The sequence below is a fragment of the Miniopterus schreibersii genome (assembly GCF_964146895.1).
Source record: "Miniopterus schreibersii genome assembly, chromosome: 4".
Classification (NCBI taxonomy): domain Eukaryota; kingdom Metazoa; phylum Chordata; class Mammalia; order Chiroptera; family Miniopteridae; genus Miniopterus; species Miniopterus schreibersii.
In genome coordinates, this window is record NC_138105.1 from 100,053,765 (window position 1) to 100,080,233 (window position 26,469).

Below are 26,469 nucleotides of genomic sequence, written 5' to 3' on the forward strand. Positions count from 1 at the left end.
TCATTTTGAAATTTATCTTCAAATTCATAATTAAGAAACGCTGTAAATCCAACATTTATAATCGCCCTGGAAAATACTGAGTGTAAAAGCTCTCTCATAGATCATTGAACACAAATATGTATATTTTATATAAATAAAATATCTACTTTAACTCATGGTGATTGACGCCCCTCAAACCCTCACTTCTCTCCACATGAACATGTACCGGGACCTGTATTTTCAACAGGAAGGAACAAGGACAAGTTGGTGTCATTTCACTGACCCAGGACAACGGAACACACACATAAACATTTCCCTAGACAGGCCCCTGCTGCTCAAACCGAGCCCCAATTCAGTGGCAACACCTTAATCCTTTATAATTCATGTCATAGCAGTTTCCTGAAGAGGGTTTTAGGAGGTTGGTTACAATTGTAAAGAAACGCAGCCTATATACATGTTGCAAGGGGAGTTGTTTCAAGGTTTCGGCAACATTGTGTCTGAGGGACCTTTAATTCCTGTGACAGCAAACATTTCTGGGCCTATCGGGCTGAAGGGGGACACACCGGGAGACACGAAGGGTATTCACACAGATTGATGCACAGCGGAGGCGTCGGATGAACCCCCTGCCCCCCCATCCTGCCTATAAGACCTGATGGGGAGTCAGAGAGGCACAACCATCCCGGTTGACCCGTATGATTTTCTTTCACAAAAACTCTGACTGCAGGAACCTCTGGAAAGAAAAGGCAGGGCCGAGTTCTAGCTACGTCTGCCTCGCTGGCGGAAAACAAGTGTTTTTGTAAATTGAATCCAAATGGAAAAAGAACGGAGTGTGTGTCTGAGGAAAACACTCTCTGAATCTGAAATCGCCGTGTTCTGGCAAATGAGATGGATGCTTCTCTCTAAAGGTCTCCTTGCTCACCTGCTGCTGCAGGTAACACGGGCTCCAGGCCCAATCAGGGGAAGCTGATTAACGGGTAAGACAGAGCCCTGGCCGGTGTGGCTCAGTGGTCAGAGCACCGGCCCACGGACTGAAGGGTTGCAGGTCTGATTCCCGGTCAAGGGCACGTACCTTGGTGGCAGGTTCGATCCCCGGCCCTGGGTTGGGGTGCGTGTGGGAGGCAACCAATGGATGTGTCTCTCTCACATCAATGTTTCTCTCCTCCCCCCCCTTCCTTCCACTCTCTCTGAAAAATCAATGGACAAAATACCCTCGGGTGAGCATTAACAAAAACAAAGAAACAAAAACAAAAGGTGAGACAGACCGCACTTTTAGAATGGGCATCCCAGTACATGTATGAAGGTGACGTGCTCCGTGAGCAGTGAGTAGGGACAAAGGGAAGGTGGGTGGGGGAGTGTGTCCGTGTCTCAGTCCCAGGAGCAGCACTGTCCCTGCAGCAGGGGGGAGGGAACAGCTCTCCTTACCTGACAGAAATGTCACTCAATTGCCCCCCGGTCCCTGTGCTCCCCGGAGAGGACTCCCTCCCGCGGGTGATTTTTTTTTTTTTAATATGTCTTTACTGATTTCAGAGAGAGGAAGGGAGAGGGAGAGAGAGAGAGAAACATCAATGATGAGAGAGTCATTGATCGGCTGCAGCCCGCAACTCGGGCATGTGCCCTGACCGGGAATCGAACCCTGATCGCCTGGATCCTAGGTCGATGCTCAACCGCTGAGCCACGCCCGGCTGGGCCCCGCGGGTGATTCTTAAATGCAGGCCTTTCTCAGGAGAAACTGCTCGATGCATGAGCCTTCCCTGGGGACAAGCCACCTGTGTTTCTGAGCCAGTGCAGCTGGGGGGGAGACCTTGCTGGCTCTGGAGGCCCCACCAAGGAGGCGCGGGTGGGGAGGGTGGCCTCCTCGCTGACCACGGGGCCACAACATGCCGGGACAGCTGCACCGAGGCCACGTACCTTGTACCCCTGGTTGATGCCGTGGATGAACTGCTGGGGTGGGGGCTTCCACAGGAACCGGATGGTCGTGGAGTTCACGGCTTCCACCTGCACGTTCTGCGGGGGCGCAGTGGGCACTGTGCCAGCGTCGTCAGCGAAGACACCAAACCAGCGGTGGGCGGCCAGGGGGAGGAGAGGGGAAAAAACCCTTAGTTGCTGTTCAGGCTCACAGGCAATTACGGCCTCGGGAACAGGGAAGCGTGATGAATGATTTTGGGAGCTAACAGTGGCACTGCAACCAAAAAGAACTAGGTGATTTCTCATTTCCTGTTGCCGAGTCCAGCAGGTTTAGGCAGAGAAGCGGACAGGACCATCTCACTCCAGGGAGAGCCCTTCCCGGGGACCCCGAGGCAGAGGACAAGCAAACACCTTCTCTGATTCCTTTCCTGTTACTGGATATGTGAGATCGGTCACAGAAGTCCCCGCCCCCAGTATATACGACTATGTTTCAAACACAACTATCATTCATATGAAAAAATCACCCCTCCTGTGTGCACTGTGGTTTATCCACTTGGAGGCTACGATTCTGTTTGTCTGACACAGGGGCCACCATTGAAACATGTCCCACCCTTTCTTTCTTTCCTTCACTGAACAGATAGTCAACCCAATTCCATGCCTGCCGGATGGCCTGCCCTCAAGGAAGCCACATTCTAGGGGACACACCATGTGACTGAAGCAGGCAAGTCTCTCTGCAGCAATAACCCCACTGGCGGAACAGCCAGCTCTGCCCTCGGAAGGTACGGGAGCTTCGGACGGGAGCCACTGGGTCGGGGGAAAGGGGGACAGGCCTCTGAGAGGGAAGCGCCGGGAGCCAGGCTCGCTCACCCAGGAAAAGGGGCCGCGCAAAGGCCGGCGCCGTGGAAACCGGTGGGGGGCGGTGCGTGTGGCCACTGGGGAGTAAGGGGGGGCTGGCTGCCGGGCAGACCAGACGCCGGGCGGATCACGCACACGGTGGCCCCGGGGAGTCAGCCTACACATCCCACGGAAGACGGGTCGCCAGCTGGGTGAAGAACAAGCCCCGACTCCAGGGTGTCTACAAGAACCCACTGAACATACGGAGACACACACAGCTTAAAAGCAAAGACTGGAGAAATGGACACGGAAACACTGGTCAAGTCTGGAGTGGTTACGCTAACACGGGGGAAACTAGAGACCCTGCCCCGGAGGGGGACCAGTGATCGCCAGGGACAGTGCGTCCTGGTGAAGTGATCTGGTCACCAGACGGCTAACCGCCCCGAGGTAACTGTTATGCAGCAGAACTCAACCTACAAGAGGCACAACAGACAAACTAAAAGGAAAGACAGGAAAATCTACTGATTAGTTGGACGTTCAGTGCTCCTGGGAGACGCAAGGCCTGAGCAACACGCCTCCACCGAGCAGCCTGGCCATGGACAGCAGGGCACACGTTCTTCTCAGGTGCACGCGGGACTTAACCAAGACAGAGGCATTCTGAGCCCAAAACAAACCTAAGACAAGTTAAAAAATAATGGAAATCATGAAATGCATGTTTTATGACCCTTAAGGAATCAAACTTGAAATTAACAGCAGAAGGATTGTGGAACACCCCTAGACATCTGGAGACCGAGCAATGCACTTCAAAACAACCACGAGCCAGAGGAGGCCACGTGGAAAATTAAAAAGCACTTTCAATGTAGTAAAAAGGAAAACTCCAAGTATCAAAATTTATGGGATGCGGACATGCTAGAGGGAAATCTACAGCATTTAAATGTATAAATTAGAACCTAAGCTTCTACCTTAAGCATTTGTAATGGTTCATTAAGCCCAAAACAAGCAGATTCAAGAGCAGAGTAAAGAAAGAGAGCAGAAATCAATGAAATGAAATGACAAAAATAGAGAAAATCAACGAAACCAAAAGCAGGTTCTCTTTTTTAAAACATATCTCCAATGATTTCGGAGAGAGGAACGGAGAGGGATAGAGATAGAAACATCAATGATGAGAAGTCATTGATCGGATGCCTCCTGCAGCCCACCCTGGGGATCGAGCCCACAACCTGGGCCTGTGCCCTGACCGGGAATCAAACCTCGATCTCCTGGATCCCAGGTCAATGCTCAACTGCTGAGCCAGATCGGCTGGGCAACCAAAAGCTGGTTCTTTTAAAACATGAACAAACCCCTGGCCAGAATAAATGAGAAATCACAAATTACCAATATCACCAACAGCAGGGAACAACCTCCCCAGATCCCACTGACGTCACCAGACTAGAGAACATTTTAAACATCTTTATGCTCATAAATTCACCAAGTTAGATGAAATGGGCAAATTCCTTAACAGAGGCAGCTTCCAAAATCTACTCAAGAAGAAACATATAACCTGAGTAGTCCTATAGCTATTACCTTCTGAATATACGACTAAAACCTTCCAACAAAAACTCTAAGCACATGAGGTTCACTGGTGAGCTCCACCAAACATCTGAAGGAGAAATAAAAGCGATTCACCCAAATTAGAAAGAGACACGAAAAGACAAGAAAACCACATCCCTCATGAACACAGGTGCAAAACTGCTCAATAAAATACAAGAAAATCGAACTCAACAATATATAAAAACTTTACTGTATCCTGACCCGGTGGGGTTTACCTTATAAACGCAAGGCCGGTTCCACAGTCAGGGATCAATCAGGGTCACTCACCATATCAACAAAGTAAAGAAAAACATGTGGTCATCTTAATAGACTTAGAAAAAGCATTTGATAAAATTTAACATCCAACAGTGATTAAAAAAAACACCCTCTCAACAAAGCAGGAACTCGCTAACCTGATACAGGGCATCTATAAACCACCGACATCACCGTATCTAAGGCGAGGGACAGGACGCCTCCCCAAGAGCAGGGACAAAGCCGACGTGTCTTCCTGACCAGAAACAGAGCCAGGCAGCAATGCGGCGAAAAGGAGTCAAAGGCAGAGCAGCTGAAAAGGGAACAAACAAAACCGAAAACCCCTCTCTATTCCCAGTATAACTGCCCACGAGGAACATTTCTGAGTCAAAAGCCAATCGTGTTTCTAAACACAAGCAACGAACAACTGGAACTTAAAATAATAAAGCGAATGCCATTCAAAGCAGCAACGGAAACATGAAACAGATATAAATTTAACAAACTGCGTGCAAGATCGGCATGCTAAAAGCTACAAAACGGTGGTCAGAGGTCGAAGACCTAAGGGAACGGAGGGTCACACACCAATGGACTGGGGGACAGCCTCGCAGACGCCAAGTCTCCCCCAGCTGGTCTCTGGACTGGATGCCACCCTGATCGACGTGGTGGCCGGGATTTTTTTAGAATTTGAAAAGCTGACCTTAAAATGTATGGGGAAAAGTAAAGGAATGAAATAGCCAATACGATTCTGAAACAGAACAAAACTGCACAGCCGTCAGTCCATGGTATCAATACAAACTATAAACCCGCAGTAATTAGAACAGAATGTGACTGGAGGAAAGATGGACACATTGATCGATGACACAGAGCCCAGAAGTTACCCACATACGTATCAATTGGGTTTTGATGAATGCCAAAGGCAATTCTTTGTAACAAATGGTGCTAGAAAAAATGGATGTCCATATGCAAAAATAAAAATAAAAAATCTGTATCCATACCCCAGACCTTATACCAAAACGAACCCTCCTCATCTCCTGGGAGGTGCCAGCATCGCTCTGCCCATGCCACCCCTCCCTCAGAGCCCAGGGGCTCCGGCCCCCTCACAGGGCAGAGGTTCGAAAGCCACAGGCCCTCTCCCCGGATCTGGCTTTACCTAAACCTCTCCGATTCTTCTCAGCCCTCTTCTCTTTCTCTAACCATTGCCATCGGAGTGAGAAGCACATCTGTGGACAACGGAATTACAAATTCCCTTCCGAGGCTCAGCCTGAGCTGGACTGGTGTTCGCAGAGGGTGCAGACCCACGGGGTCCGAGCAGGAAGCCAGGGCCCCCTGCTGCTCTGAAAGCAGTCCTCCGGGATGTTTTCTCCCGATAATTAGCATTTAAAGTGCCCCCCCCCCCCCCCCCCGCAGGCCTCGAGGAGGTAACAGGTGTGCCCGTTTTCATTGCTCAAAAAACTCCATTTCACCAGGTAACGAACACCCCGGGCGTGGGGCCCAGCGTGCTCCCGTCTTAAATTTGACACAGCCCGAGCCCACCGGACACGGCTCACCAGCAGCGCCTGCTCGCTGGGGTCCCCCCCTCAGAGCCCTCCCAAGGCCAGTGAGCGCCAGGGGCCGAGCGAGGGCTTCAGGAACGTGGATGTTTCTTTCCGAACAGGAAATGTTCCTCTTGCGTTAGGAGGTAATGTTCTGAAACCAGGACGGACGATCACGGCACAAAAGCACCAGCTACAGAAAAGAAACGCTAAAGAGATAAAACCGGGAGACAATGAAACCTCCGGGTGCTCAGAATGGTGACTTGTAGTGTAATTTGTCCTTGGACCCTTTCGAAGGGAGCCGACGTCTGTATCTCCGTGGACGTGGGAAGAAAAGGGGAAGAGTTGTCAGTCCACACGGCTTGTTCCACGCGGCTCGTGTGGCTCACACGGGATTCCGACGGCTCCACGAGCAGGCTCACCTGCCAACTCCACAGTCACGTTATTTCTTCCTGCGGCTCCACCACTAGCTGGACAACTGGTGACAAAAGCGGGCCCTGGGAAGCACACAAGGTCGCGGCCCCGAACCTGAACCACTGGTGGCCTCACATAACCCTGTCTCCACAATGGGGACGTGGCTGAGCTGATGTTGCAGGAAGAAAGGGGGGCGGTGACAGTGGCTCTCGGGGTGGGAGCCGCACAGTCTGTCCCCACCGTCCCAGCACCTTCTGGAAGGAGCTACATCCAAAGAGCCTATTACTGTCCAGGTCACGGACCTCTCACTCCCCCGATGAACGGAGCCTGCACGTGGCAGGAGGAGAGGGAAGGGAGGCAGCTGGCCGGGGCTTCTCTTCCCGTGGCCGTGTTCCCACTTCCCGCGCTCTCCTGATAGAGTCTGGGCTTATGTTTACACACATTCCAGCCGTCTTCCAAATCAGGCCGACAAATACTCAGTTTTATAAGTTATTCTTTCTCCCTCTAACATACAGGCATTTTAGTTACTTCCTTTCAGCTTCCAGGACGGGCTCGGTCCTCCAGGCTTTCTCGACAATCAGAGCTAATGGCCGCGGGGGACACGTCGCGCACCCACAGGGCTCCCGGCAGCACACAGCGTGCTCAGCTCCTGCCCGGACAGACCCTGGGCTGGGGGCTGGGGCTGGGGCTGCGGCCCCCCCTTTCTAATTCCAATGTGGCGACTACGAAGGCCCCCGAGGCATGCTGCAGGCACCAGTGTGAGACTCTGTCACAGCCTCTTACGTCTAGAAACTGTCCTCGGGGTCGGACTCCTCCCTCTGCAGGCGTCGCTGTGGAAAGGGAGGCAGAGAGTGGGCGCCCTGGCCAAGCGTCACAGACGTGGCCGAAGTCTGCTTGGAGGTCACAACGACCCCAGAGGCTGCTGACGTTGCCCAAACACAGTGGTCTTGACTCAGAGCAGTTGCTGGTTCTGCCACCTGTCAGTCACATGATCTCAGCCCAGCTGCACTCGGGTCAGATGACGTCCAATTTCCTTAGTGTAAATGGCTGCAGACCAAGATGCCCCGGCCCTCGCTACATTTGCAAACAATCTGAGGGAGGGGCTGGGCCCCAGCCCTGTTTCCACGCCCAGGGCCACTGTCCAGGACGCCCCGGGTATTACTGTCTGGGACCCTCAGATGTAACTGTCCAGGACACCTTGAACGCGTGCTCCTGGGGCTTAGCTGTACTCAGCTGACAGGTGCTCCCCAGGTACACAGAGGGAGCTGGTGTGAAGCTGTCTGAAAACGGCACAGCAGCCCCCAGACACGTGTCCCCTCGCACCACCCAGACACGTGCCCCTTGCCCTTCTCTGGCAGCGCCAGAGCTGGGGGCGCGTCACCTTATAGCCAAACCGTCAGCTCCCCTCCTGCCTGCCTGTCACCACGATGGATTCATTTTTCCTGATACCACCTGTGACCATGTCACTCATGGCTCTGAATCTTTAATGGGTTCCCAGTGCCGACCGGGTCAAGGTCACACTTTGCAGCCTCGACGCCCGTCTCCACCGGGCCGGCTCCGCTCCCCTCGGCCCTGTGAGAACGCCACACGCCGGTGACAAAGCGAGGCCGTCCTGCCTGGTTCACAGTTTTTGGGGGTATTAACACCAACAGTCATCATTTTAAGTGTTTCCAGATTTACTGTTATCCTAGGCAACAGACCGATTAAAGCAAACACTCCCTGTCCTGGTTTTCAGTATTTTCTCTCTCCGGTGAGGAGCAGAATCGCTCGCCGGTGAGCGGGTCCTTCCGGCTTGTCCTGCATTTGGAACATTCCCACTGGTCACTGGGGATGCAGACCCGTGGCACCTGCTTTTGGGGAGGATTGATGTATTGCCCCTGGGGTGACAGACAGCTGATCATTGAGGGAAGGTGGTACTATCAGGCCTCGGGCACGGTTTGGGGAGAGAGTGGGCAGTTAGAAACCTTGTCATCTGAACAGGCCGAGGCCTGGGGCAGTGAAACCACAGCTGCGTGTTAGGAGAGGGAGCGGAACAGGGTTTCGGGTTTTGTGGGAAAACTGCTCTCCTGGGCAAGTAGGGGATCGAACTCTCCTTTTTTCTTTTTTTTTTTTTGATTAATCTTCACCTGAGGGTATTTTTTTCATTGATTTCTTCGAGTGGCGGAGGGTGGAGAGAAACATCGAGGCGAGAGAGAGAGACATCGACTGGTTGTCTCCCACACGCACTCCAACCAGGGCTGGGGATCCAGCCTGCAACCAAGGTACGTGCCCTTGACTGGGACTCGAACCCGGACCCTCAGTCCCTGTCCAATGCCCCAACCATGAGCCATACCCGCTCAGGCAGGAACCCTGCGTTTTACTTCCAGCTGCTCCGACCGACCGTCGCAAACCCTGCCCTCAGCAAGGGCTGCACAGTGGGACGGCTGCTCACCTCCCTGTAAGGTGTACTCGGTCACCGCCCTGCTGAAGACGCCCAGACCCGCCCCGTTGTAGGCGGCCACCTGGATCTCGTACTGCGTCCAGACGATCAGCTCGGTCACCAGGCAGTAGCTGACCTCGGGGCTGCTGATGTTCTTCTGCTGGTGCTCCCCGGGCAGCCCGGCCAGGCGGTACCTGGGGAGGGCAGAGAGGTGACTCAGACAGGAAACCGGTTCCCTGCAGGACAGCAGAGGGTGACCAGGACGGAAACCGGTTCCCTGCAGGACAGCAGGGGGTGACCAGGACGGGAAACCAGTTTGCTGCAGCTGCTCTGACGGGTGGAGGGATGCGAAGTGAGGAAACACTGGTGAGGCCGGAGGTGAGCCCCGCACATCACCACCTCGAATTCACCGTTAAAAAGGCCTGACCTCACCTCGCGGGGATGGTGAGCTTTGGATGAACAGAGCTGACCGTGAACTCCGTTCGAGGCTAAGGAAAGATTCCAGCTTTTCGAGTGTCACTGTGTCCGGAGTGCAGGGGCCAGGCACCCAGAGCTCCCGAGGTGACCTTGGCCGGGGGCTGCTGCCAGCCCATCGGAGCAGCGCCTTTCTCCTGCGGCTGGAGTGGGGGGAACAGGGGCTGGCGGCCCTGGCTCCAATTAGTCCTAGATTCATTCAGGTGGGTCCCAGGACCAGAGGGAGGCCTTCCCAGGTGCTCACACTCCCAACACGCTAGGCCCCGCTACGGGTGACAGTCCGTCTGCAGTGACTGTTGGGAGTGCGAGCAGCAGGACTGCAGTGCACCAAGGCGGACATTTAAAGTTGGTTCATTTGAACAGCGACTCGCCGGCCCCTGGGCTCGGTGTGTGAGTTAGGAGGCGGCTGTGTGTGCTCTGGAAGGACCCGCACAGCACTATTCCCAGGAGAGAGCGACGTCCCGGATTCCATTTAGAGGAGGCAATCGGGGCCCTGGGGGAAGTGAGGGCGCGCACGCAGGTCCTCAGCCACCTTGTGGCATCGCAGCATCAGAATTCCATCCAAGCAGCAGCTCTTGCCCGAGGAAGGCCTGGCATTGCGAGATAAGTGGAGAGGGGAGCAGGCACGGGGACACAGCTGCAGAGACAGCAGGGAGCCCACTGTGTCTATGGCAGGTTGGGGTTCCAGGCTCCCCACCGATGCAGAGAGACTCTGAGGGCTGCTGAATCCGTCAATGACCTGCGCTGTGCCCAGGCCGGACCGGCAAGTCAGCAAGGCCACCACCAGAGCAAAGGAGAAACCTGACATTCAGGCCCCTGGATGGCAAAGAGCTCTCCTGGAGAGGAGGGCGGGAAACGCACCGAGGAAGGACTGAAATTTCCAGAACAGGCTCCTCATGAAAACCAGGACCTTCTGAGGAGTCTCCCCCTCTTGCTATGAGCACCCGCACTGGTGAGGCCTGTGGGATGGGAAAGTCACGGAGGCCTGAGGCTGCTGTGTCCATGGCCTGGCGGGTGGCACTGCTGGGACGCAGTGTCCTTATGTGGTTCATGCACTAAACCACATTTTGCTTCATGTCCCAACGACCTCTGCGCCCTCCTGAGCTGGCAGCCCTTCACTGCAGGGACCACCTGCGAGAGCAAGTGTGGGCAGGTCCGTGAAATCGTTTATGCCACGTGATAGCCCTCAAGGCAGTAATGACTAGCGATGGGGAGAGAGGACTGGCACAGATATTGTCACTGAGGCTCCCCACGTACAAAACATGAACTTTTGGGATAAACGGCACCGAGACTGTTGGACAGCCATCTGTAAAAAGGTAAACACTGGCTTCACGCCCACATGGAACACCAGTGCCCTGGTGTGCGAACGGGCCCAAGACCACCTGTGACCATGTGGCACGCACTGGGCGTGATGGCTTAGGAAGAGCTCGCTCGTGGGGGCACCACGCACAATGCACATCCAGGGAAAAGCAAGGAGCTCCTGAAAACTCAGGCTGGGAAGGCGACCAATGAGCCGGTGGTCTCAACCCACCCTGACCTTCCCCTGGGTTTCCGCCTCCGGAAAAATGACAATACTAACGGCACCTCACAGGTGGCAGGAATGCAACGGCTGTGGAGCAAAGGGTGGCGACAGTGTAAACCACCCAGACTTCCTTTCTGAAGGTGCCTCTCGGAGGAGGTGGGCAGAGAGCCGAGTCCTGAGAAACGAGGCCTGTGCCAGCCCTCATCTCCTCCAGGCCTCTCCACGTCTGAGCAAAACAGGCCGCAGAATCCGCGTCCGGGACCCGGGCTGCTGTTCTCGGCGGCGGCAGGTGGTCCGTCCTGACCAGTGGCTTGGGTGCTTCTGTGGCAGCCACAGAGCGTCCCGGAAGGTCACTCATGATTAATAACAGGAGGGCGGGCCACCCTCTGACTGGCGGGATGCGTTGCCCGGGAGACTGTCTCGGATGGAACAAGATGATTTTTTATTCAGAAATAACAGGAGAGCCCTGACAAAGGACGTAACCCCTATGCTCTTCACAAAGAAACACCCTGCCCGCGATGATAAATATTTGATTACTTCGCCGGCATCCTAGCAACTCCTCACACCGGGGCCGGGCCGGAGGTTTATCCGCTCCGCTCTTCCGCGGCGGCTGCAGACCAGGCGGGGGGATGTGCGCCCAGAGGAGGGGGCGCTGGCTGCAAGCAGCTGATCTGCAGGCCGGAGGATTATTCGGAATGTCTCCAAGCAGATTCATTTCGGCACGGGTCTTTAATTCCCGACAACTTTGATATTCGCGGGCCCCGGGTGCTGCACCCTCACTTCAGGGCTCTCTTGATTTAAGCCCCAACAAGCCCATGCCCTCTCTCCAGCACTCGACTCCACTGGCACATCACAGAAAATCCTTTTAACAGCAGTAATCCCACAAACAGAGAAACTCGGGCCACGATGGGGCCTCACGACGTCAGAGGGATTTTGTATTAAACTGCAGGCCCCCATCTGGGTTCCGTGGGCTGACTGTTAAAGTCCTCACGTGGCAGCTGGAGCCTAAGGAAACTTTTCCTCCACGTGCCCCAAAACAGAGGCAGCTGGGGTGAGGAGCACGCGGGGGCCGGGCCGAGGGGCAAGGCCAGTCATTTTCATTAGTTAATGAGCACAGACAAGAATGACAGCTGAACGGGGGCGTGTGGCCTGAGGGACGGAGGTCAGCCTTCAGGCAGGGGCGCACCCCACAGGGACCAGAGCCCACGGTGCCCCCTGCCTGCAGGGGGCAGATGGCAGTCTCTTCACCCTCCTCTGCAATGGGGAAGGGCAACTGGGGGCACAGTGACCCAGGGGCCTGCTGATTCTGCCCTGCAGGCCTGTACCCCAGGGATAGCTGGTTTAAGTCCCTCAGGTACACGATGGCCTGGCCGGTGCTGGGGAGGAACCTGAGGATCGCAGGGACTTGGCTGTGACAAGCAAGTGCCCCCAGTAACAGACATTATGAAATGATGAATGGGGGACACTGCATGCACCCCAGGGAGCTGTCCTCCACACGCAAGACATCAGAGTCCAGGAAGCGACACTTTCGCCATCTCTTAGGTTAACCTAAGAAAGGACATTGTCCCACTGAGCCCTATGTTAGCCTCAGATCTGATCATGCTCAGGCGGGCGGGCCGGGCATTCGGAGAAGGTGAGAACAGCACCTAAGGTGCTGCCCCCAGGCTGGCGAGGGAGTCAGAGTTCACGTCAGGTCAACAAATACGCCCAGGCTGTACCATCTATCAGGAGAGATTTAGTAACAATCTTGTGCTTTGTTTCTCTTTTCATTTGTGTCACAAACCACGGCAATGACCACATTTGGTGGTTTTTAAGTTAGCGTGTTTCCAGCACAGGAGGTGTCGGCAAGGTCTCCCACGTTCGCACAGGCCCAACCGCCCCACGAGGCAGAGGCAGACACTGGCCACGCTCGGGCCACGCTGGCCTGCAGGTGAGTGAGTGTGGCCTGCCCTGTCTTCCAAAGCGCCTGGATTTCATTCCCAGTGTTGAAAAGCTGTGAGACTGCTTGTAACAAGCTAGAGTTTAAGTTTCTTTGAAACACGAGAAAAGCTGGCAACGCCGAACAACATGATAACTGGCCGATAACTGGCCGATTCGTCAATCAACTGTATTATTATTCATTAAAAACCACGGCAGGTGGTAATTCGTGCCCCTGGGGCAGATGCAGAATGAAAGGATGTACAATGAAGACCGCACCTTGCCCCCAACCCATACTGTTCCCCACGAGGCTTTTGCCAAAATGCAGCCACTGATACTGTTCTGTGTGTGTACACGTTGTGCCTGGACATGCAGACAGAGCTTCTGCCATGGCCTGCGCTCCCTGCCCTCTGTTTGTCGCACTCCCCACCACTCCCTGGAGCCCCCAGCTGTCCGACTCTTGCTGACCACCGGCTCCTGTAAACACTCAGGTCTGCAATCTCGTCCAAGCAGACCCTGCCCTTCAGAATGACAGTCAGGCGGGGGCCAGCCCCAGGCTACTTGCCTGAGGATGTATCCCCGCAGCACCCCGTTGTGCTCCGTCTCCGGGGGTGGCTGCCACTGCACCATGATGGACTGGTTGGTGCGCCCACTGGCCACTATGTTTTTCGGGGGAGCACTGGGTGGTTCTTCAGGTAACATCAACCTGAAAATAAAAGACAGGGAAAGAGAGATCAGTGCCAGACACCAAGGATGCTCGTTTGCATTTTCTGTCCTGCTGGATCTTGAGCCCAACTATTCACCAAAATGAAGTGATGCACACGGCACCCAGACGGCAGGGTCGCGCGTGACACAGTTACAGCCAGTCAGCACAGCAGAAGCCAGCCAAGCAAGCGCCAGGCTGCGCTGGAGGAGGCCTGCTCGGTCTGACAAGCCCAGTGCGGGCTTTGTCAGAGCCCGGTGTGCCTGAGTGGGCCGGCCCACAGGCCCACGCCTCGGGCGCCTCCAAACTGTTCTTGGCTCTTTCCAACTTCTCACATCAAACTCCACGCTCTGAAGAGAGGCACGTGTTCCACTAGTTTCTGACTCACGCCCATGGAGGGCTTGGGCTGGCTGGGGGCTGGGGCATGTTGATACTGGATGACGCCGTTTCCCACCCTTGCACCCTGGGGATGCAGGGGAACCACTGAGGAAGGTGACACCCGTGGACCCTGAGCTCACTCAGCTCCCCCATGCCACCCGGCGAGGTGTTCCTCTGTCAGGCGGTGGCACCGCTCCCACCTGTCTGGCAGTCGGGATGGATATAAGCACCGTAAACTCTTGACTGCATGTGCGCGGAGGCCGATGCTCTCAGGAACCACAGGTCTAAGAGCCTTTGCTCAGAGCAGCTGCGGCACCCCAGCTCGTCCAACTGTATGTCTGTCTGGGGTCAGCCCTGCCCATGACTCTGCCAGGGTTGCTGGGCTGGGGGCTGATTCCTTGGTCTGTTCCCTCCACCTCCCTCCACGCTTCCGTTTACTGTCAGGCCCACGCTGCTCCCTGTCACCGCCCAGGGACACGCATCACCCACCTGCTCGTCTCGGCGCTGTACTGGCCCTTGCCCACTTGGTTCACGGCACACACCCTGAACTGGTAGGTGCGAGCTGGGGTCAGGCCACTCACGGCGACGCCCGTCATCTCGGGGCCAACGTTGGACAGATGCACTTTCCACGGAGAGTCTGAAAGAAGGAGAGGAACAAAGTCAAAGCCTGTGTGAGCCACGTCTGAGGAGTAACAAGCGAGCGGCCACACGTCCCGTGAATTAGCTCACAGGCTCAGCACGGCAGCCGTGGGGACGCGTGGTGGCCCCACTTAACAGATGTGGACACCGAGGCTCAGGGCCACGGGCCAGTGACCTGTGGGGCCGGCCTTGAACTCCAGCTCCCGCTCAGTCCAGGGTGCCTCCCGTCACCCCGTGGTGCTGTCAACAAGCAAGGGGCGTTCTGTGCGACCTGCCCGTGGCAGCCTCAGTGGGTCACCCTGGCCCTCGTTCCTGTGCTCGCCACAGCGCTGGGAGCCGGCTGCCGCTCACGTGGGCAGGCAGACTGCAGATTCATCTCCCAGAAAAGGGTGCTGCATGTGTCATCCAGCAATAAATAAGACCACATTCATTAGCATGTTAATAAAAGCGGAAATGAGCACGATGAAGACAGATGGGGGCCCAGGCTGCAGCCCATCTGCGTGGCGCCCGCTCCCCGCCGCGCTCCTGAGTGGCTTTGGCTGGAGACATACAGAGGCTCGCAGCCGGCGCGGAGTCTCTTCCCCCAGCGAGCGCAGGTGTGCCGGCCGCTCCGGGCCAGGGCTCCCGCCTGCCAGGCTTCGGGGGCCCGCTGGGCTTGCGTGACTTTTTTGCAGAGCTTAGGTGTCCTCTGGTCCGATCATTTCGTGGAGGACACCCTGGATGGGCGAGACCTGGCAAGGATGTCGAGCACCCACGATGAGCTCCCGCTCCGAGCGGCTCTCACGCCTGAGCTGCATTTCCAGGTTCTCAGGGAGAGGTTCCCGTGGAAACCACACTCTTCCTCATTCCCGGGAAGTGGTGAAAGAGTCCCTGTCGCCCCCACTGGAGAAGGTGAGGAGATGGTCCCACCACGGCGGACAGGGCCAGCTGCGTGCATGCTGCAGCTCACACACCCACGGCCCCGTTCCGGGGGGATTCGGTCTGCACCTGGGGGCCGGGCAGAAACACCCCACACACTCCGGGTCCAAGCAGCAGCCACGACGGCTCCAAGATGGAACGGGCCTCAACAGCAACTTGGGTGCCCCTAGCACAGACTGCCTGTCACCAAGGCATCTGTTAGCTGGGCTCCTCAGCAAAGTTACCCTGCTCTGAGGCAGGATGCAGCTGGGCCACACAGGCTGAATCTTTCTAATTATTTCAAATAAAACTGCTTCCCAAAACAGCTCTGGGAGCACGGCCCTCACCACCCCTGGGCATGTCAGTGTTCTGGCTCCTGGTTTCAGCGACGTAGGTGACCCACAGCTGACGAGGCTCCTCTCATGTTTCTTAGGAACTGCAGCGCATGCAGCCCCAGCTGACTATGGGAAACTCATGCAGAGTCTTCCACGCCGGCGGCCGAGGCCCTCCGGCCAGAGAAGAGGGTCTGTCGGCACCAAGGAGGCAGAGCCGCCCCAGCCTCAGGGGCACTGACAAGGCTGGTGGGAACCGGGGCCTCTCCTTGCTGGTGGGAACCGGGGCCTCTCCTTGCTGCCAGGCCGCAGCGGAGCAGGGCTCCCGTCTGAAGTCAGCTGACAGGCAGGAGAAAAATCAGAGCCCGCGGTGGCTGAGCTCTTCCACTGGCAGTTCAGTTCAGTCTGAGTTTCTTCTGTCAAATGCGGGACAAGTCAAAACCGCCCTGAGAGTTGCCTCACTCCCTTGGGACGGCTGCTGGCAGGAAATAGCAGGTGCTGGCGAGGACGCGGGGAAGGTGGAGCCTGGCCACGGTGGGTGGGAGTGTGAATGTGCAGCCACTATGGAGACCCGCATGACGGTTCCTCAAAAAATTAGAAATAGAGCCACCGTATGACCCAGATTCCACTTCAAAACATGTGCCCCAGAGAACTGAGCGTCGGTCTCGAAGGGACACCTCCCGACGGTGAGAGCAGCACAGTCACCCAGCCAACAGGTGGGAGCAGCCTGTGCCCACTGGGGATGGTGGGTGAACCAATGTCCATCCAGACAAAGGGACATTACTCAGCCTTAAAGGGAAGGAAGCTCTGACCCCTGCTGCCACGGGGATGGCCCCTGAGGACACTGTGCTCAGTGAGATCTGCCAGACGCAGAAGGACAAACACTGTGCGACTCCACTTACAGCAGGTCCCGAGACAGAAAGCAGGAGCGTGGGTGCTGGGGGTGGGAGCGAGTGCTTCATGGGTGCGGAGTCTCAGTGTGGGAGCATGGAAAGTCCTGGAGACGGTGGTGGCCACACAACAGTGGGAACGTGCCCAGTACCCCTGGACTGGCTTCGTGCCAGCGGCCTCCATGCACGTGCTGTGGCCTCACACTCGGGACAGTCTCAGTGGTCACTGACTCCTCGTTGAGGTAAAATACACGTAACATAACTACCATCTCAACCGCCATTAGGTGTCCTGTTCAGTGACACTAGGCACGTTCACGCTGTTGTTCAGTAAACTCTGTGGGTAAGTGGAGGTCACTTAGGAAAAAAAAGCCCCGTGTCAGAAGACGCAACGCACCTGAGTTCCAGGGGCACTAAAGAGTTAAAGGTAAAGCTTCCAAAGCAAGAAGAAAATGTGTAAGCAGCCGTATTTTGCGCTCGACGGTGTTGAAATAGCCAAACGTGGAAGCAGTAGAAGAAATCATAGAGGAAATACCCACAGATTTAAGTACCTAGCAATCAAACGCCTCGGTCTGCCGAGAAGTAATACACAGAAATTAAGGGTAAAAAGCAAGTTGAAAACATACTTGTCACAAATGACAGAAAAAGCCCTCAGGCCTTGACAGAAACACAGGGAAAGGGGCACTGACAGATGGCAGCGCAGGAAGCCAAGCGGCCTGGAAAAGTGTCCAACAGCCCCAGTAATCAAAGGGATGCCGCGTGAGCAGCTCCAAGGCCCAGACGGAACTCGGAACCGTCAATCTGAACGTCTCTGCAGACTTGGGTAGAAGTTACCGTCTCCTTCTAACGTTCTCATTAGTGTCGGTGCCCTGCCTTTGCCCGGTGCCCCAAGGGCCTGCGTTGCCTACCGGGTGCCAGGAGTGCTGAGCAGGATACAAGACAGCGCCCCTGGGAGGAGATGGACACAGGAGCTGACCGGAGATGGGTGGGGTGGGGGGAGCTCCCGGGCGCGCCGGGAACGGTCAGGGGCACCGCTCATCCCTGTGGGCACAGGGATGGGGGAGCGATGCCTTGTTGCCCAGCACGGAAAGCCAAGCCCGAGCGGCTGGAGATGTATCTGGCGGCAGGCGGCGGGCCGATGATAAATGGCGCCCTGGACCACGCTTGTGAGCCCCGAACCTACTCCTAAGCAGTGGGGACGCGTGTGGAGAGGCATGGGGCTAGCGATCTGGGTAGAAGGCGCGCTAGGGACGCGTCCGCAGCCGTGTCCGGAGCACAGGCTCGCCCTGGGAGGTCAGCGGTGACTGCGGAGGGGTAGAGGCTCGCCGCCCAGCTCCGCGGTGGCGCCTTCTGTGGGGAGCCCGAGGTTTCAGGCAGCGAGAACATTCACCCGGTCGGGTGTGGCCGAGCGCTCCTGCGGGTGGCTCCGTGGAGGGTAGATATGAGGCGGGCAGCCCCGGCCAGGACGGGTTTGCAGGAATGGAGAGGGCCAAGGGACTCGATAGGACACTTACAAGGTCAAACCAACAGAATGTTCTTATTTGCAGGTGGGGACAGGGAGGGACAGGGAATCAAGAATGACCTGTTTCTAACCTGGGAAAGAGCAATGTCAGGAGCGGACGGTTTGTTCTGTTTTGATGGTTTGAGTTTGGAGAACCTGCGGGACATCCAGGTGAGATGTCCAGAGGCCACCTGGTCACATGAGCCCGAAGCTCGGGGGCAGATCCAGGCTGGAATCGCATGTGTGGGAGAGGCAGCCTGTGGGGGAAGGTGGACGGGTGCCCGGCATCGCGAGGGAGAGCACGGAGAATGGAGCCAGTGTCCTGACCATGGGAGCCATGGGAGGCCTACATTTTGGGGGCATGGCTGGAAATGAAATCCTCACGGAGTCAGAGAAGATGGCCAAAGAGCACAAAGAATTCAGAGTGAAGAGAGGCGGGATTTGAGCTGAGGGAGCAAAGAGTTTGCATTTCAGCTCAAGTTCTGAGCCCCACGAAAGCTCCGAAGAGGCCCGGTGGCGACGCTGGCTCGGCGTGGGGCAGGCGTGAGTGCCCGTCTCTGCACCGCAGCCGTCGGCTTGGCCGCGTTGGAGCCGCGGTTTCCTATTCAGCCTGCCGGGAGCTGGCTGCAGAGGGCACCGAGTGGCTGAAGGGCGACTGCTGGATGGGGCTCTCCAGAGTCGTCCACGTGCACAGCGCCGAGTGCAGACCAAATACAATTTCCATCTCAGCGTCCTCATGGCTGGGCCGGTCTTCCCGACCATAATCAGCTCTCACAATCAGCTGCGCCTTGAGGGCTCTGGTTCCTAATAAAAAAACCAGGTCACGGGCACAGAGATGGTGCTGGGCAGGAAGACACGCAGCCGACCGGTGGACACAGCGCAGCCGGCTCAGCAGAGACTAGGCTGACTCTGCACGGCCCGGGTCAGGGTCAGCCCGAGGTGGACGAGCACCCTGTCTCCTCAGGTTCCTCGTGTGATGATGATGATGATAGTGCAGGAAAGTGTGGGTCCTTCCACATTACAGGGCTGAAGGAGACACAGCTGGGGGTCTGAGCGGCTCCAGTTAGGTTTGCAGGGAGCCAGGAGCGCAGGAGGGACAAAGGATGTTCTCAGTCACTTTCCCAGTGAAATGAGGGGATGGCAACTACAGGGGAGGAGCCGAGGGACCTCCCTGGGCTTCTGGCTTGAGCAGCACAGACACAGTGAGGCCTGGAGACCGGCTGCATCAGGAGGTGCGGACAGAGTTGGAAGAAGTTTAGCTGGAGGCGTCTCTGAGACAACCAGAGAGAGGTCTGGGCACAGATGTTATAACGATCGAGCAAAAGGGGCCCCTGGGAGGACATCCAGGAGGCCCTAAAAGCCTGTCCTGAGGCCACCCGAGGGGGAAGAGACGGGAGATGCCGAGGGCTGGAGGAGAGCCAAGGAGGAGGTCTGGGGACGGCCCGGGTGGCAAGGAGGGAAGGGCCCACTGGACACTGGGCACCAGGCTGCACCCGAGGAGACACACAAATATGGTCACAATCACTGTTGTGGTTGACGCTCAAACTGGCCCCAAGCTGGGGCATTAGGAGCCCATTTTAGGGTTCGCCCTGGGGACAACACCGAACCCAGGACCCTGCTCAGGGCAGACATATGCAAAGCCACCTGGTGGGGCCGCAGCCCCAAACCCAGGCTCCCACAGGTGGCCCTCGACCATCCCTCTTGCCCCCGCTGGGCTCCCCCCGCCTTCCGTGTTTCCTGAAGCCGAGCTGTGGTTTTCATCGGCAACTCCGCAGAGCATCGTGGTGACTCACTTGTTGTTTGGGGCCTGAGCCCAAAGGAAAGGCCCAGGACACCACAGCGCAGAGAGAAACTGGAGGACGGCCCGGTCAGCCGTGCCCGGCTACTCACTGTTCTCTGACAGCTCCACGACGTAGTACAGGACCGGGCTGTTCCCGTCGAAGGGGCGGACCCAGGACAGCAGCACGGTGTGGCTGTGGGAGGCGTCCAGGCTGGCCAGCAGGTTCTGCGGGGGGTGAGGCAGCTCGCTGGGTACCAAGGGACAGACGAGAAAAGAAACACACATCAGGCTTGGTGGCCAGCCTGCCGCCCACGCCACGCGGTCCTGGTGCGTCATGTTCGAAAACGGAGAACATAAAATATGCCCTGAACACAAATACCAGTTACCCCCGGCCAGGTAAGCCCGCTCCTTCACCCCTCACACGTTTTACTCTCCGAGCAGGACGTGCCTGAGCCCCCCGGTGGGAACAGAAACAGCCGGCGATCCCCTAACTTAATCAGGAGGGAGGCAGGGCACGACTTTCCACACTATTATTTAATGGAGAAAAGCTGGTCAGCAGCTTGTTTTACACCGGGAGGCGTTTTGTGAAAACGCAGCAGGCCAGGTAAACAGGGAGAGGCCGGGTACGTGTGACCTACTATGGGCTTCCGACGCCAGGCACTTGGAGTTCCGGCCACAACGCCCATGTGTGTTTTTCGACGCCCTGGTGGCCGTCTTGCTGACAGCGCCCTGTCTCTGGCTGGGTGCTGGGGATCTGGGAGAAGCATGGAAAGGGAGATGCAGTGGGGACACCAGCAAACCCCAGGAGAGAGTAAAGAGCACACGAGCAAGGCCCCAGAGTGGGAACACAGCGGAAGCAGACAGGCTCCGAGGATACAGCGGGAAAGGCCTCTCCTGGGACTCGCTGGTCCCAGAGCTCCCAACCCAAGGGCCTGGGTTCTCCCAGCGACTGTGGGCACCTTCCATCGCACCCGCCCACGCCCCGGACGGAGCCCGCGCGTCTCCTGGGCCCGGAGCAGGACCTGCCCCGTAGCATCTCCCTTGATGGACAACGGACGTTCCCAAGCACCCGGGGGAGAGTGGACGCCAGGTGCGCCCTGTGTCACCCACTAACTTGGTCTGGTCTCCCTTAGTCTTCAGTTACGGCTGACCCGCACAGGTCAGCACAGAAAGCCGTAATTACACTTGATATCTGTAATTTAAAAATGTACTCATTACCCTTAGAAACCGGCTACGCTGTTCTGTGCTGGGGCCACCTGAGAAAGCAACTCTCTCCAGCCACACGCACCGTTTACAAACAGGCATTTCTAACTGGGCTGGGACTTCAAGTCGGCACAATAAAGAATAAACTGGAGCTGGGACGCTGGCTTATGTTCTCTGTGCTGTGAAATGAGTTTTAAATTGGAAAAGGAGCTGTTACTTCTGAGTCCCCAGTAGCCGCACCTCCCTGGGACGTCCACCAAGGGCCAGGATGAAGGGCTCGTTGGTGAAAGGACCAGCCCTGCTCTGCTCCGCCCCACTTCCCGCTGGACAGGCTCCTATCGGAAAGCAGGGTGCTCAGCCTGTGGCCCATGAGAAACCGCAGGGCTCCCCGCACCTTGCTCATGGCCTCGCGTGGGCTTAAATCCCCACAGCTGGGAAAACAGGGGCTCTCACGCCGGCTGCAGTCGCGCCTCCCTTAGCCTAACACGAGGGCACACTCGGAACCACCAGGGACGGGGCAGCAGACACCTCCTCCGGGCTGGAGTGCTCTGGAGACCGCGGTCACTTGTAGAGGCCACAGGCTGGGCGCCTTCCCCCACCAGGTGTGAGCTGGCCGCGCCTTTGAGGCTCTGCCCAGTCCCTTGGGCCACCCTCGGAGCCGCTGACTCTCAGGACGTGGTCCTAGCCAGTAGTTCCTGAGGCCCCTCCTCCCAGCAGCTCAAGGCCACCACCGAGAGGGCGGTGAGCCAGCTCCGAGGGGGCACCGTGAACAGCAAAAATGGCAGCCAAGAGCCCGAGATGGAGGTGAAAACATTTTGAAAGAAGATCGAGAGGAAAAAGACTCAGCAACTTAAGGGGCAACGCTGCCTGGAAAGGCCCAATGCCGGCGCCGAGCTGCTCAGCCCAGGAGGCCGAGGACACCATGTCCTGCTGCGTGTCCAGAAGCTACGAGCCCTTGTCCTCGGAGGCCCAACAGACCCCGCTGTGCTGGCTCAGCCTCGCCCAGGACGACGCTGGGGCAGACGAGGTTTCCACACAGGCCTCGGGCGGCAGGAGCTTAGATCTCCCCCAGGCCCAGCCTCTATGCCCTGTGAAACCTGTATAGTATCTTGGGTTGTTTCACCTGTTTCTCGATGCAAAGGGCTTCCTAACACGCCTTGGAAACAAACTGTTTCTTTAAGCGAATCTGGGAAATTAAGCTCCGTGAAAGGCCCGACTAGCCCCTCAATAACCGATAAACGCGGTTTAATATATTCCGAGTCCGTTCCGGAGAGTCTCATCTGATAGAGGGAGATTGCATCTCGGCGCCCTGCTGCCAACCTCGAAGGAGAGACGCGGCCGGCCGAGTGACTCACGGCCGGCGACGCGCAGACAGGGTGACAAATGACGGAGCGGAGGGGACAGTGGAAATGGAGCCTGGTGCTGAGTCACTTCATGCTTTAAAGAGAAGTTGGGGCGGGGTCGCCATCACACCCGCTTGGGCCCCAATAACATCCCAAATCGGCCAGCACCCGGCGGCGGCCCGGGGAGGAGATGAGGCCGCGTGTTTTGAGAGTAACAGCTCTGGAGAAGCCTCGGGAGGAGGCAGTTGGTGAACTCGTGGCGGGGGGGGCGGGGGCTGCTGGGCAGAGCAGCTGGGATCAGAGATTTCCACGAAAGCGCTGCCCCTGAAACGCAGGAATGACAACTGGTCGCACCCATCTTCCTCAGCTCCACTCCGAGGAAGGTGGTGGGGGCCTGGCCGTCCTCGAGAATCGGTAGGAAGTTGTCCGCTCCTCACTGCGGCTCTGTCTCCAGTGTTTTATTGGGACCCTTGCCCGCTGCCTCTGAGCCCCCTGTGGGCCCTGTAATTGGGTGTTCCCTGTACCCTGTTCACAGGAACGAGTCTCTGATCTAATGGGGCCTTTAAATGATTAACAATCAGCCAGTCCACAGAGCCTCGGGAGCTGGTCCCTCGGGTGCTGGGCACTGCTCTGCGGGTACAGAGTCACCCAGACGGTGCCCGCCCTAAGGCAGCAGCCCGCTGGTAGGAGAGAGAACACCAGTGTGTCACCTTGACCGTGCTAATTTACAGGATGCATCACAGGACCAGCAGGGATTGCAGAGCCCCCCTCTCGGGGAGGGGACAAAGCAGAGCCTCCTAAATCCACGGACCCACCTCAACCTAGTCAGTGGGGAGGGCACCTCCCCTGCACCTGTCCCTGTTCTAGGCACCGAGGGCCCAGCAGCAGCCAGACTGGTGGTCACAGGGCTGTGACCACGGTAAAAACCAGACTTCCTGGCCCCCGGGGAGGAGCTGGGCTGCTGAGGAAGGTGGGATGGTGCGTTCATGAGACGGTGAGGAGTTCGGGGGCTGGGCTGATTGCATGTCCACTCTAAGCCAGGTTCCAGGCCGGCATTTTACAAACACGGGTTCACCCAAACCTCACGCCAACGCTTCGAGGTGGAGAACGTGCCCAGTTTACAGCTGAGAAAACGGAGGCTGCAGCGAGGGTCACGGCGTTGGTGAGGGTGGGGGGCCCCAGGGCAGCTGGTTGTGGGCGGCGGCCACTGTGCTGGGTGTGAGGGGCCCAACCCGGCTCCCACAGGGGAGATGGCGTGAAAGGCACACGCGGGGAGCAAACGCGAGAGCCACCTGTGGCCGGCCGCTTTGAGAGCCCACGTCGAATGCTCCTAATTTCTATACTTAAAGTAGCTTTTAACTCAAGTGGGAGGCGGGGGAGCCGGCTTCAGGCTGGTCTGAAGGTCGCTGTTTGGCAGTGACACCTCTGAGCCGCTTCTGCAGTGTGAGGTTTTTCCTTTCCTGTTGTCTGAGTAAATCACGGAAATGCGAGTGGGAGAAGGGAAGTCCTCGAAAAGTGCACCCTGCAGTCATGAGCTGCGACTGTCGTCATCAGTGCTGTCATCCCTGACGTGGGGAGTTGAGCCGTGTGGGCCTGAAGACGCCCGCGCTGTGACCTCCGGCCTCCCTGTTGGTCCTGACTTGGACCCGTGGCGCTCACTCCGCTGACCGCTGCCTCCCGGACCAGCCGGCAGCTGCTGCCCTCGACTGGCCCGAGTCACAGGTCTGTGAATATGTCGGTGTTCAGAGGTGAGGCGTTTTCCCATCACTAGGGGCCTGGATTTTAGAGATACGGCAGCATTTGCTGAAAAGCGTATTTTACTTAGAAGAAATCAAATAAGCAGGCAGTCGGGAAGGTAGGTAAGTCGGCAAAACCTGAAACTCGGAGTGAAAAGAACACCGCACCCGACGTGTGTAATCCAGCCTCTGCCGGCAGCGTCCTCGGGACACGCTGGTGTGGACTGACCTGGCGCCCAGGACGGAAGATGGGAGAGTTCTCAGGGGGCACTTAAATGCGAATGGGGGTTATGTGTATTCACCGGGCCTGTACCCCAATATTACCAAAATTTAAAAAATCCCTAACATGAGCTGCAGACAGGATGGGGAGAGACGCAGGACCAGAGCTGAACAGGGTGGCGCTGGGTGCCCAGGCTCTTGGCCGTGTGCTCTGAGCCTCCGTGTTAGTTCCCAGGGGGGTTGGGGGGAGCCCAGGGCGTGAGCATCGAAGGGGACGAAGGGAACGAGTGAGATCAGGAGGTAGGTCGCCTACGGCCTGCAACACACACGCTCATTCATGCCTCTGACCAACTGGCATGCATCACTGACGCCTGCTGTGACGCGGACACCACCGGGCACTGGGCACGCGGAGCTGCGCCCCTGGGTGCTTCTGCCTCAGCAGGGAAGGGACCGTGCTTCCTGTGTGACCCCCGGGGAGCACCGTGGGGACACCTGGCGCCCAGGGGTGGATTCTACAGGCTGGACAGGCGGGAACCCCAGGTGGAAATGGCAGAGTCAAGCCATGGAGCAGCAGGACGCTGAGGTGCCCTAGTGGGGCTGGGGCACAGGAGGGCAGGGTCGGCGGGTGATCCTGCCATTTCTCACCCACTGGAAGGTCTGATGGGCCTGTTACCGGGGGGAACGCGAGGAAGAGGTGAAGGAGAGCCAGTCGTCAGGCCCTCCAAACCCAGGCTGACCGCGTGCACACGCCTGTGGGGCTGAGGCGCCAACCTCCGGCCGCCGGCTTGAGCGCCGGGGCGGGCGTCACACGGCGAGGAGCCAGCCCCCGGGGAGGGCGGCTCGGTGATGCTGGCGCCCAGGAGCCGGGTCAGGGGACGCGCGCGGTACTCACATCACCTCCAGCCGGGCCGTCCGGGAGTCGTTCCCGCCCTCGGAGAGGATCTGGCAGGTGTAGTCGCCGATGTCGCCCGACCACGTCTGGCTGATGAGTAGGGACCCACCCTTTTCCACCACGACCCTGGAGCTGCTGGACGGGCTGATGACCACACTGTCCTTCTTCCAGACGTAGCTGCGGCCAAGCACAGGGTCTCCAGTTAGAGGGTCCTGAGTGCAGAGCCCGAGCCGGTCCTTCCTTGCCGGTCACAGGGCCAGCGGCTGGCGGCCTCTGGGGGCACTACCACCACCCCGCCTGCTCTTTAAAGGCTGAGTCTTACCCCGTGCGAATCATACGGTGGAAAAAGAAAGGAAAGGGAAAAATAAAGCCACCAGACACCATGGTCATAACACAGCTACAGGAACAGAAGTTGGACGGGACGACGGGTCACTGGAGTCATGGGAGGGGCCTTCGGGGTTAGAGGTGGGGAGAGTGGAGTCCTGGTCACACCTGCCGCCCACTCACACTGCCCCTCGCTCTCCTGTCCAGCGTGTCCCCCAAAACATGATGCCGCCTACACAGGAGGCAACGGCTGTTTAAAAATCCCCAAAGTGGCCCCCAATTCCTGAAAAAGGCTAGACTACACCCCACAAACATCTCCAAATCAAACCATTCTGGCAGACGGTCCTTCAAACTTCATCCCCTCCTCGTTTCATCTTATTTATGACGGTTTTAGCCAAATTTCCTTTTCAGATACAGAACCGACTAAGTGTCTGTCCAGCTTTCACTGAGGATGTTGGGGGCAAGGCCACTACGTGCAGCCAGACAGGGCGAAAGCACTGGCTTTTCACCCCAAAATAACGGGACGGGGTTTTCAGAAGGCGTCTGTTGTTTAGAGGCCCATGTGCAGAGACAGACGTCTACCACCTACTGTCTGAAATCACCCGAGACAGGACAGGCCGGTTCCACGGAGGGCAGGGAGGAGTGGCTCACCCTGGGGGGCACCTGCGGCTGTGACTGTCAGGTCAGGGCCCGTGTCCCTCGGGCAGAGACAGCCTGGGACAAGGGAGTCCCGAGTGAGCCGTCTAATCCCCTCTCGGGAAGGATGCTCCAGTTTCTCCGTTTAATCACAAAAAGTTAGGAGGACCAGAGCCCCAGGG

General features: G+C 57.3%; 1 protein-coding gene across 1 annotated transcript in view; it reads right to left on the bottom strand.

Moving 5' to 3' along the window:
• Positions 1–26,469, bottom strand: part of SDK1 (sidekick cell adhesion molecule 1) — a gene marked incomplete at its 5' end in the record, with an annotated part of 555,106 nt that overhangs the window by 92,969 nt on the left and 435,668 nt on the right. The window contains 6 exons of the mRNA XM_081133971.1: positions 1,888–2,003; positions 8,917–9,098; positions 13,383–13,523; positions 14,388–14,535; positions 20,045–20,181; positions 25,328–25,504. Coding sequence (XP_080990097.1) covers positions 1,888–2,003; positions 8,917–9,098; positions 13,383–13,523; positions 14,388–14,535; positions 20,045–20,181; positions 25,328–25,504 — 901 coding nt within the window. The remainder of the gene's footprint in view (positions 1–1,887; positions 2,004–8,916; positions 9,099–13,382; positions 13,524–14,387; positions 14,536–20,044; positions 20,182–25,327; positions 25,505–26,469) is intronic.